Genomic DNA, 12,976 nt, shown 5'->3' with positions numbered 1-12,976 from the left:
TGTTGTCATACAAAATTTTAATAGATATAAAAGTATATTTTTTTTTGTGATTAGATATAAAAATATATAAATACACATAAAATATATTTTCACCTTTTCAGCGTATTTTTTTCAAAGCTGTGACATTAGAATTTTTTATTTTTAATATTGGAGTGGTAGTGGTATTTTTTTAAAATGTGAATGGTTGGGGTATTATTCTCAAATGTGGAATCATTTAATTAGAGAAATATAAATTGGATTGTCCGATTTCTAAAGATACACAAATCGGACCGTCCGATTTATAAAGATACACAAATCGAACCGTCTAATTTGTAAAGGTACAGAAATCGAACCGTTCGATTTGTGTTAAAAAAATTAAAAAATTTGAGTTACAAAAATTGGACCCTCCAATTTATATATTTTCTACAATTTTAAAAAACACCTAAAATTACAATGTTAAAGTATATCACAACTTTTACTTCCATAAGACCGTCCAATTTGTGAGAGGTACACAAATCGAACCGTCCGATTTGTGTTAAAAAAAAATTAAAAATTTTGAGTTACAAAAATCGGACCCTCCAATTTATATATTTTCCGTAATTTTAAAAAACACCTAAAATTACAATGTTAAAGTATATCACGACTTTTACTTCCATAACCAAAAAAAATTAGCGGTGACATGATTATGAGCCAGATGTTTTTATTTTTGTCTCTAATTATTTTAAAAAATTCCAACTTTATTCCTTAACATAACCCTAATCTCTCTCTCTCTCTCTTGTTGTTGTCATCGCCTCCACCTCTCTTCTTCGCGTCTGCCTCTTTTCCTCCTTGCATCTCCATTGCCCGTCGTGTTTTTCATATCCGCACTGCCTCAACTTCGCTGCATCCACCTCCGCTGGCTCAACCTTCACTTTCTCCCTCTCACCTTCATTTCTTTTTCTTTTTAATCCCTTTTTCAATTTTTTTTCTTTTGAAAATAACTTTTGAATTGATTATTGAAATAGAATTGTTAAAAATAATTTGGTTTTAGACTAATGTTTCTTGTGCATTATCACCGAACATAATAAAAAAATACCGTTTCTTTATGTATAAAGACAATAAGCAAACACTGCATATAATAACAACACTACATAACATGGCAGACCATAAACACTGGAATAATAGAGACAAGAAAGAATATGGTCATTTACAAAACACTCATGGCAAGCGAAGCAATACAGAGGATACTCATGCGATCTCAACTCATCAATCAATAAATTCTTAAAATTGAGGTGTAGAAAAAAATGGAGTATTATTTAAGTATTCATTTAATGAATATTGAATAGTTATTTATTATAGAAAGCCGCAATCTCAAATTGAACAATCTTATCTCATTTTTCAGACATTGAATTGAATTTGTCCTTAAAAGCTTGTTGCTTAAGTTTCTTTTGCCATTAGTATAACTTTAATTTTCTGTCATGCATTTAATAAGTCAACCAGTTCTCTCAAGAGTATTAGTCACGTGTTCAGTACACATGTTTAATTTGCATGACGACGATCACAGTAGTACAGTTTATATATCAAAATTTTCTAGGGGTTGGTTTCAGTTTACAAAAAATGTTTGGTAACCAAAGAAAATCAGCCAAAAACAGCCATAGTTTGTCTTATTTAGTATTCATTAATTGTTACGACAATTAATAAATATTAAATAAGACAAATTATTACTGTTTTTTATTAATTTTTCTTTGTTACCCAACATTTCCGCAGTTTATATACATTCACTCATGACCTTTAAACACCATTTCCAAGGGAAAAGAATGAAAAACTGCATAGAGATCAAACCAGATTAGATATTTGAGACATAATAATTACGTAATTAAGTGAAAGAAATAAAATCCAAGCATTCGTCATACGATATCCAAAACGAACCACACCCAAAATGAAATAAATGGTTAAAAAGAAGAAGGATAAACATTGAAGATGTCTAGTAGCTAGAAAGATCATTATTACAATTTAGACGTACAAGTAGGTAGGTAGGTAGGTAGAGACAAAACTAAATAATAATGACCATAATCATGAAGAACACGAGGGCCAAGGCCGCAACAGAAAAGGCAACAAAACATAAGACAAAACGAAGCAGAGAAGTAGGTAGACGTGATCGATGAGTTCTGAATATTGTGATGATACTTTCTTGTTTGCTTACTGATTATGATGATCCAATAATCTGCTTAGAATGGCAGATTTAAGCGCTTGTTCAGTTCTCATCGTGATCCCTTCTGGAAGCTTCACAAGAACGTGTTGGAGCATGATGCTGCTCTCGTTGACGCACCAAATGCTTCCATGCTGCACTTGAAACTCCAATTCCCGCAATGCATTCAACAGTTTCGCACCAGGGTGGGTCCCACTCTCCGACTGAACCCTCACCATCGCCGCCTCTTCTCCTATCATCTTCACCTCCACCTCCACCTCGACCTGCACCTCTGCCGCCTCATTCTCGTTATTGTTTTGGTCCACGGAGGAGGTTGTGGTGGTGCTCTGGTTGTCCATGCTGTCGCCAGTTTCAACCTTCACCTTCTTATTATTGTTGTTGATCGATGACTCCTTCTGAACCTGAGTCTCTAACTCTTCGATCTTTGCCTTCAGCTCGTTGATGTAAGACACCGCGTCGGAAAGCAAAGAAGCCTTGTCCATCCTTGACACGTTTGGAACCACCGCCCTCAGAGCATAGAACCGGTGGTTGAGCTTCTCCCTCCGCTGCCGCTCTGCCTCCACGTGGTTCAGCGGGGTTTCACGCCCTATCCCTGGTTTCCTCCCTCTCTTCTTCGGCAACCTCTTCTCTGCTGCCGCCATTGGTGCACCACAGTCCGAGTCTGAATGCTCCGAATCCACGAAGGACGATTGACGCGATGATCCAAACTTCCCCATTGACGAGTGATCCTTATTCTTTTTCTTGTTGTTGAGTGCCTCCGTTTCCTTTCTCTTTCTGACGGCATCTTCTTCGTGTGAGTTTTCTTCTTCTTGAACGCCGGCGATAATGCCAATGTCAGCGAAGGAGATGTTCTGGTCGTCGAAGAACTGTATAGGATTGAGTTGCTGGTGTTGCGATCCAAAGAGGGACTTGGTTTGTTGAAGGAGAGTCCAGTTTTCAGTGATGAGATCGTAGGAACCCATTTCAAGAACGCCATCTGTGGTTGGAATGTGTACGAGAGTTCGAATGCCATGCATGTAAGCTTCTTTAGCTCTGTCACAGTCGCAGAATTGAAGGTCCCCGTTGAGCCAGATGGGAGACCCCGAACCAAAGGCCTTCCCGGGTAGCGAAGAATATGAAGCTTCGCCCATAGGAAAGGTGCGTGTCAAAGACATCACGTAGAACCATTCTCCGTCATTGTTATTGTTGCTGTTGTTGAACTTTCTGCATCTGTCCGTCGCTGAAATGGGGTAATGAGGAATAAGTCTCGGGGAGGAGGCGTCTTTGGCGCCTTGGAAATGGCCGTCTCCCCAGGAGAGGAAGAGATTGCCATTGTCGTCGTTGGTTGTGTGCCAGAAGATGCCATAGACCCACCATTCTGGTAACTGGTTTTGGAGTAGGAAGTGAAGCTTTTGCTGAAGGGTTGGTGTGTTTTCTTGTGGGATAGACACCAGAGAAGATGATGAGGAGGGAGAGATTATCATGTCCTCCATAATTTGATTTGATTTGATGGCTTCTTACAACAAATCAGCAACAAGCGTTTAGAATGTTTGGAACAGAATGCGAAAAATTACAGAAAGCAGCAAATTAAAATGAAGGTGGCTGGTTGAGAGTGGAGAGAAGATTATAAGAAGGGAAGAGGTAGAAGGAGAGTAAAGTAGGGTAGATCATCAAAGGGTAGGTTTCATCCATGTCAATGGCGGCAATTGGGTCCAATTGGGTGTCACTATTGGCCACCACAAGCACGTGAAAGGAAAGCGAGGCGCTTGAGTATGGGTATGGGTATGGGTGTATGTGTATGTGCATGTGTATGTGTATGTGTATGTGTATGTGTATGTGAGCGAGTGACATACCATCGATCGACAGGTTACCCGGCCAAGTTATATATTATTATTGCCTTGTAGGGTATCACTGTCTTACATGAATCAATGAAATAGCCATGTTTACAATTATGTTCATGCCATGTATAGTAGTAAATGTGGGATACATACAATAATTAAGGAGTTAAATCAAGTATTTACTTCTCCCGCTATTACTATGTCGCATTAACTGCCTTGTCCTTTTTCGTATCAGAGTACGACTATGATGGGAATTAACAACCGGAGTCCGGATACCACTTTCATGGCGTTATACATCGGAATCAAACCTTCTATCTTTTGTGCTTCAATTTGCTCCACTACTTCAGGTAACCACAATCAATTACAAATTTACAACTATATATCAACAAAAGTAAAAATTCATATGTAATTATTTTCACATAAAAAATTAGGGTAATGTTAGGTAGACAAAAAACAGACAGAATTTGTGTTATTTAGTATTAATTAATTATTATAACAATTAATGAATGTTAAATAAGACAAATTATGGCTGTTTTTGGCTGATTTTCTTTGGTTACCAAACATTTTCAAAAAATTAATAGTTAAAAAATATTAAATAATTTGATTTAATGTATATAACTAAATTATCTTCTAATAATACTCAGTTACAAGATAATTATATGCTGGTTTTTCATTTATAATGCCCAATTTTCACTTATGTATGTTTCAATAATATAATTTCATCACGCCAGGTCATACTAGTTTATTCAGGTTTTAGTTTTTGCCTTTTTGGTGACTATTATTCAGGTTTTAATGACTAGCCAGGAATTGGATCAAAAGTAGTCACATTAGGAGTAGGAGGGAATTCAGTCGTTTAGTTATTTTTACTACTCTTCCTATTTTATCTTCAAAGCAAGAACCTCGTTACGTTTTCATGGGTTTATTAACTCTTAATTTAACATTTTGTTACTGTAATGCTAGCAAAACAATACGGTCCTGTTATACATTATTTTTTGTATTCTTTTTTNAAATAAGAAAAATGATGAAAAAGTAAAAAAAGAAGAAGATAAAAAGAAAAGATAATGATGATGAATAAGAAGAGGAGAAAAATTTTTGAATTGTATAGAATTTATAAAAAAAATAATACCATAACACATGAAGTTTCTTAATTTTCAAACCAAAATTTATTAACCATGACATAGGTTTTTGTTGAAATTGTGAAGCAAGAATTATAAGAATGTGAAGAAGATGATGATCATGATAATAACGCAGGAAGAAAAATTTTGAATTGTGTAAAATTGTCAAAAAAATAACACCAAAATATTTTAACCGTGCACAAAAAATTTCTTAATTTTTTCTTAATTGTGACATAGGAATTTTTTAATTATGGCACATAAATTTTTTAACCGTGTCATTTTTAACTAAACGATGTACTTTTTTTATCATTGGACTAGTTGGGTGGTATTAAACTCATATATAAGACGTCTCTGGCTATTCCTGTATTATTTACAACAAATTATTTTTCAGTTTAAAAATATATTTGAATGTATTTCATTAGTTGAATGAGTTAAGGTTTTAAACTTGTAATTTTTTAAAAATTTCTTGTGTCATTTACCAAAAGTTTTTGTGTCGTTTCTTATTAAATAATATGTTTTTATTATCACTAAATTGATTGTGTGATATTGAACTAATATATAAGAAATTTAGCTACTCTTGTGTTATTTGTAATAATTTGATGCGTCTTTTGAGTTTAAAATAAATTTAAACATATTTTATTGGTTGAGCAAGTTGGTTTTAGACGTGTGATCTTTTGAAGATTTTTTTTGTGTCATTCGCTAAAAATTGATGTGTTATTCATAACAAATTTCTATGTCATTCATAAAAAAGTTCAAAGGTGGTGGTGATGGTGGTGAAGTATATTTTTTGTCCCTAAAATTTATTAAAAGTTTCAATTTTACTCTTAAATTTTAATTTTGTCCCAAAAATTTTTTATTTGTATCAAATTTATCTTGAAACGTTAACCGCGTTTAAATTGTTACCAGTCGTTAGTGACATGGCAAAAATCATGTTTAATGTGAAAAAAAAAAGTAAAATCTCCAAAACACTCCTATATGAGTTAAACAATTTGTCTTCCTTTATTCAAAACTCTTTCTGAGATTTCTTTTCCTCTCATTAGCAACGAAGAGGAAGAAAAGTGGAAGAACAAAGGCAGTTGAACAAACTTGGAGGGAGCACTCGCTGCGCCATTCCTTTCAACTGCTATGACGACGTTGCAGAAGAACTTTGGTGGTGACGCCGTTGAAGCTAGCCTAGCGACGTTTCTGGGAGAGAAATGTTGAGTAACCTATGACGCCATTCATTTTTTGACGCGGGAGCAGAGACTTTTATTGCCGGTGAGGAGTAGAGAGCAACAAAGATAAGGAGAACGATGATTGCAAGACTAGGGAGAGCTAGCCACTGGTCAACAACAAAATACTGATGGACGGCGACGCAAGCATTGTGAAAAAGAGAGCTAGCTGCCATTCTGATCAAGGATTCTCTTCAGGTAGGCCACGATTTTATTATTAAAATTGCAATGTTTGAATGATTAGGGTTTGCTTTTTTCATTTTTACCACATTCTGATTGCTATTTAGGGTATTTGTGTAATGAGGAACTGTGGGTTTCAGTTTATCTAAAAATGCAATATTTGTATGTTCTATTTTTTTATTTAATAAATTACTCTATTCTAGAAAACTTTTTTATGATGGCAGAAATAGATGATTTTTGTATTAAGGTTCATCATAGGGGTAGATTTTGTAGTGATAAGAGTAAACTTAAGTATGTTAATGCACTACAAGAATTACGGTAGATAGCGACGGAAATTTTGCGGCAGTTTTATAAAACCGCCGCAAAAGGACAACTTGCGGCGCATATAGCGGCGGTTAGGGGGTTGGGGCTGCAATCAGGCCTTCATTTAGCGGCGGATTTTCTCAAACCGCCACTATATTTTAATCAGGTTTGCATTTAGCGGCGTCTTTTTGAAACCGCCGCTATATGTACCACCAGGTGAGTTCTTGTTTTACATTTTGCGGCGGTTTTGTTTAAACTACCGCAAAATGCGTATTACCACATATTTCAATGTTTTCTTTATTAATAACCATCTGGGTAAAATCTAGTTAAGTAAAGACTACTATCTTAAGCTACATATGTTTAAATCATTGTTACTTAAACTCGTAACACTTTTTCTATATTCGTTTTACGTAAAAAAAAAATTCACAAGTTAAATAAGCTATATATGTTAACTCATGTGAACAAATTTACCAATAAGATTTTCTTGTTTACTTTATTGGCATTTAAATTTGCATTCAAACATGGATGTAAAAGAAGAAAATAAAATCATACTTTGAATTTATAAAGTTAAAATAAAGTTCTAGAGAGCATAAATCAAAGTTACACCTCATTGAAGTTATGCCTTACTAAACCTAAATCAAGAAACTCTAAAAGTAGATAAACATGTACAACTGCGACCCAAATCATTAAATTAAGGGAATCAATGTAACTCTTATAATAAAATATCAAAATTTCTCTCCAACATCGTATTGACCTGGCGAAAAATACTCTGTCAAGAATCTATGGGCTTCACATTTTACAGGATCTGATATTTCATCTCCATACCACCTTTTGTTCAGATCAAAGCACCTTTTTTAATATGTATATCATCTTGTGTTTGTTGGTCTTCTAAAGTTTCATTGTCTTCTTTCGGAACCTTATTGAGATCAAACTGCATGGATTTGTCAACTGCAACAGATAAGATATCATCTAAATTGTCTTCTGAATCAAACTCTTCTCCATCTAGACTGTCAGAAACTATTTCTCCAGAATATTCAGCTAAGACTGAAAATATCAACATGCACAAAACAAAATGAGTATACATATAAGAAACTGAGAATTCCGAAGTCATTAAATACTGACTTAGAAAAAAAACCAAATGACAATATGCTAAGACAATTTTAAAACTAAACACAAATTTTCGACAATTACCATCTCTCTTGTTAGTAGTTTGGGAAAATTTCTTAAACAGAAGCTCTGTAGCAATTGTTGTGCTTGCAGAGGATGACAAAAAGTCCTCAGTTTTCACCACCGTCATGTTATGTTCACTAGTGTTTTCAAAACGTAACACTAGTGAAATTATATTGAATAATAGATAGCAAGATTATCAAAAATGCAGCCCTAAGAAAAACAACAACTGAAACAGCATTAAGGATTTAACGTAAACTAACTTTTCTGTATTAAAATCGTTGAAAGAAATGAAAAATCTACTTTTACTCATGAAAATTCACAATAACATAAATATTTAACTACAAATAAAAACTACACAAGTATAAAGTAACCAAAGAAAACAATGTACAATGTTGAGTTTATTTAACTTAGTTTATGACAAAAAGATTCTTTTTAAATTACATTAAAATGCTTCATATAAGCATCACGTGACATCATCGAAATTCTCTGAAGCATTTTCTATGAGGTCTTCTATATCATCCTCCCTTGTCAACAGTAAATCTCCAATGTCACCTTCCGCTGACATGTTCAACCCTGGCTGTGGAGAAAATCGAACTTCAGCTTCTTCATTCTCTTCTCCCATGTCATACAAATCCCGTGGTTTCACATGAACCACAACACTCTATTCCTTAACTACTTCATCATCCACATAGTATACAAGCTGAGCTTCCGATGCCAATATGTACGGTTCATCTTCTTCTCGATTACCAGTGTGTATCAGACGAGAGAAATTAACGCTGGTAAGCCCCCAAATGGTCTTGTTTGATGCCTCTACTGGTAGTGATATCAGCCCAAACACATTTGAACAAAACCACTGTGAAGGAACAGCTATAATTCAATTTAATTATATCTACAATTTTCCTGTAATACAGAACACCACCAACAGCCACTTTATTATCATGCATGCTTGCATAAATTCTTGTATTAGATGATACATATACTCCACTATTTTGTGTTTTCAGCCCGTTCTCCTTTGTGATAGTTCTAAACTTGTACCCGTTAACATTGTACGCCCCAAAATATCTTGCCTGAATCATGGGACCGCACGCAAGCAACTTCAAGTCTTTCGAATGAAGCGTACTTTCCATAGGAACCTGGAACCACATAACATTCATGCTTTATATTAAAATTGGTTTTCATATAGTACTAATTCCAGGCTAAAAACACATCGGTTAGGTTAGTATTCTGTCAACCTCATGCTTGAACCACCGAGAAAATTCTGCATGGACGACACTATCTATCTTAGCTTGCGACCTTGTCTGATGATGCAAGCTTCGCTTTGTCTTTTCCCTAAATGTACTTTATGGGAGAAAAGAAAATTAGTCCAACTAGTCATTGGGAGAAAAGAGTTATATTGGTGTTTTAGAAATACATGTGTATACTTACTCAACAAACGGAACCACGGCATCGCAGTTGACTAGTACATGATGATGAGCTTGATGTTTTTCTATTGGAGTGAGTTCAAAATGCGAAACAGCCCCTAATGCCTTTCCAATAGCTGGGAACATACTTTCCCCTGAATTATGAAGAACATCAATGGGCTCATCATCAACTCGCCCTGGTCGGTTGATTCTAGTCTCAATATTATCCAAATATCTAGAACAGAAAGTCAGGATTTTCTCAGATAAATAGTCTTCTGCAATTGAGCCTTCTGATTATGCCCTATTACGAACATATTGCTTTAGACGTCCTAAATACCTTTTTTTTATAAATACAATAAAATGCTTAGTATATACACAATTAATTCAACTGAGTGTACTAAAGGGGTTTATCAACAAGCTAACCTTTCTATTGGATACATCCACCAACAAAACTAGAAAATGGATTAATACAGACAGATTTACAGACGGATTTAGTCTTTATTACAGATGGATTTTTGGTTACCGACGGATTTTGTCCCTCTGTAAAAGCCCCGTCGGAAATTATTTACTGACGGATTTTTTTTCCGTCAGAAAATTACAGACGGATTTTTACCAGTTACTGACGGATTTTTCCTCTGTAAATTTTCTATCCATTTTCCAAAGGCGACGAACTTTCCGACGTATTTTCCGTCTGTAATTACAGACGAATTTTCCGTCTATAATTACAGACAGATTTTCTGACGGATTTTTCATCTGTAATTACAGAAAGATTTTCTGACGGATTTTCCATCTATAATTTGAACCTTGAAAAATCATCTCACACTATGATTACAGACAGAAAACCCGTCTGTAAATCCGTCGGTAGAGTAAAATAGAAATTTTTTTAAATTTTTTTATTGCAAAATGAATACTTTAGGTTTATTTTTTAAATTTCCTCCATCAAACACACTGTAAATTGAAAAAAAAAGAGGCCAAAAATCATATAGATAAATATAATATTCATTACATGATACCTATAAAATTAGATGTTATTTTTCAACATCATTGGCCAATATCTCACTATCTCAATAAAAAGATACCCAAAAAAATAAACCATTGACAGAACTATAACTATTTACATTACTCATTGACACTACTAGTTCCTTCATTTTCAACAATTTAAACAAACAAGATTTTATATTGATCCTATTCCTTTTAGATTGCATGATGGTGACTTGCTCAGAGCCATTAACAAATACACCTCCTAGATCTCCTTGTGGTTGTGTGGCCACTTCAAGTTAAACTCCACATCAGCATTGCAATATACAAGTTCTTCCCTTTGGTTTTCAAGCTAGTTGAGGAAATTGCAGCCAGTCTTTTGTTGAGTCGTAACCAGGTTCGCATTGTTGGAGCTAATGCAGCAAATCATCAACTAGAGAAAACCACTGTTCTCTTAAATTTGGTGCCTCAAGGAGTTAAGTTTGATGATACAACAGCATTCTTGATATACAAGAAATTCTCACTGATGCTTTCTTTTTTGGCACAAGAAATTCTGGCACAAAGAGTCAATATTATTAACGCAGAGAGAGTATTATTAACGCATCCGAATCTTAGTGATTAAATTAATGTGTTATGTACCTCCTCCAAAGGCTATATCAATTGATAGAATTCCCACATGCTGCACAAAAGGTTTATAATCTGATCCTCCACCACCTAATCTTCCAATCACATACTGATCACTGGCCAATTTGTTGAAACTAAAAGCATAGTAAATTGCATGCTTCTACTTTACTAATTTTTTGACAGTTGCAATATGCTTACCAAAGGAGAGATGCCAGAACTAGTCCAAGCTTCATAAAGGCTCTGTGATGAGTTATCTGGGTCTGTGACCTAAATACGAGTCAATATTTAACAATAGTTCCAGGTGCAGATTTCTGTGAATCAGTTGCTCCAATTAGTTTTTGGCCATAAGTTATGACTCCTTCTCCTTCCCAAACATGTTTCATGAATTCAAGGGAAAATCATACTAGCCTAGAAACAATAACAGGGCCAGAGCTTATATGACAGAGCTTAATTGAAGATGGTGACAGGATAATTTTGACTAACCAAAAATGCAGTCTCATTATATGACCTTAGAACAGTAACCACAGCCAAATCAACGATCATCAACGACTCCAGGAGCCTCTAATTTTCTAGATTCAGGCCAAATCAAATACAGAATTTTCACTACTCAACAACAATTCAGCAAAGCTAGCAGCAGAAAATTCAATAATCACATATCTCCAATTTTAGAATTCATATTCAGAATATAAAATTGCAAAATTAGAGTCTACAATAGCAAAAGCTTCAAAATCAGCAAGGAATCCAAAACTTACAGAAGAAGTTCACATCAAAGGAGAAGAAGGAGACTCGTCAGATTTCAATTTTACATTTTAACCTCAACAACAAACAAAATCAATAGAGCTGGCAGATCGAGCAATAATTCAACATTCATCTTTGTCTATTTATGCAAAAAACGAAGAAGAAGCAACAGATTTGGCTGAAGAAGAAGAATTAGCTTTCAATTTTGAATTTCAACCAGTATAATCAAGAGCAATTTCAGTTCGAGTAGGATTCCAAAATTCAATTCCAAAACTGCAATCAAAATTAGCTCTCATTCCAGAACACACAAGAAAAGAACACCTGGATCTAGTGATCTACATTTGGCGCATTTGGAGGAAACGGCTCGGGCCGAGCTGAGGAGGAAGTTGCTATCCAGGGCGGCGGAGTAGCAGTGGAGGGGTTGAATAATGTATTACATCAATTTCCTAAACCTGCAAAATTTAGACCAACAATTGATAACTAAAAAAAGTTCTGAATAGGAAACAAAAAGACAGCACGATTTAAGGCAATAAATAGCTCTTACCATTCAAAAGACAAGTTTTCTCCCCGGTATCTTTGTACTGACGGAGACATTGGTTTAGACGAAAAAGATAAGGCAAGACAAGCACTAAAGGGATTGCAACAGAGTGACTGCCACACACAGATGAAGATTATATACATCGATTACAAGTACAACATGAAAATGAAGATGAAGATGAAGATGAAAACTAAAATGAATTAGTGTATTAATCAAGTCCTATTTAGAGGATTCACATACTCATTAAGAATTGAACAAATGTTGTGCCTTGTGCGGCAAAAGAGGTCAATGTTATCCTGCAACTGTTTATCAAAGAACACTATCATTATTGCAGCATGGATTCAGAAAACAACATTATATACATCACATGAGAATGTAAACAAAAGTCACATGAAAAGAAAATAAATCCAAAAGCATAAAACCACTTGCAGAGAATGTAAACAAAAGTCACATGAAAGGAAAATAAATCCAAAAGCATAAAACCACTTGCATATAAATTCATGCTTAATTCATATTACACAAATAACAAGTATTTAGTCTTTTCCCATAGTAATTTCTAATAAGCTTAAGCTCTAATAACAGCTATATATTAGAATCAAGGAGAGAGAGAGAGAGAGAGAGTTCATGGCTCAGGTTTTCCATGAAAAACAACTTTTGACGCCATATGTGAATGTGATGATTTCTTTTACTTAACATTTTCATCTTTCCTAAACATGATATCAATCAATTATCTAT

At 34.7% G+C, this 12,976-nt stretch overlaps 1 protein-coding gene across 1 annotated transcript; it reads right to left on the bottom strand.

The window, feature by feature from the left end:
• Nucleotides 1,914–3,988, bottom strand: LOC107648065 (transcription factor MYC2-like). The gene has a single exon (XM_016352084.2). The coding sequence runs from the start codon at nucleotides 3,637–3,639 to the stop codon at nucleotides 2,158–2,160; it is 1,482 nt and encodes a 493-aa protein (XP_016207570.1). The 5' UTR covers nucleotides 3,640–3,988; the 3' UTR covers nucleotides 1,914–2,157.

This window comes from Arachis ipaensis, chromosome B06 (assembly GCF_000816755.2).
Source record: "Arachis ipaensis cultivar K30076 chromosome B06, Araip1.1, whole genome shotgun sequence".
Taxonomy (NCBI): Eukaryota; Viridiplantae; Streptophyta; class Magnoliopsida; order Fabales; family Fabaceae; genus Arachis; species Arachis ipaensis.
The sequence above is the reverse complement of the archived record's forward strand: the minus strand, read 5'-3'. Positions and strand labels throughout refer to the sequence as shown.

Coding starts and splice junctions, on each gene's coding strand:
- LOC107648065 (XM_016352084.2), bottom strand. CDS start 3,639: ATGGAGGACATGATAATCTCTCCCTCCTCATCATCTTCTCTGGTGTCT.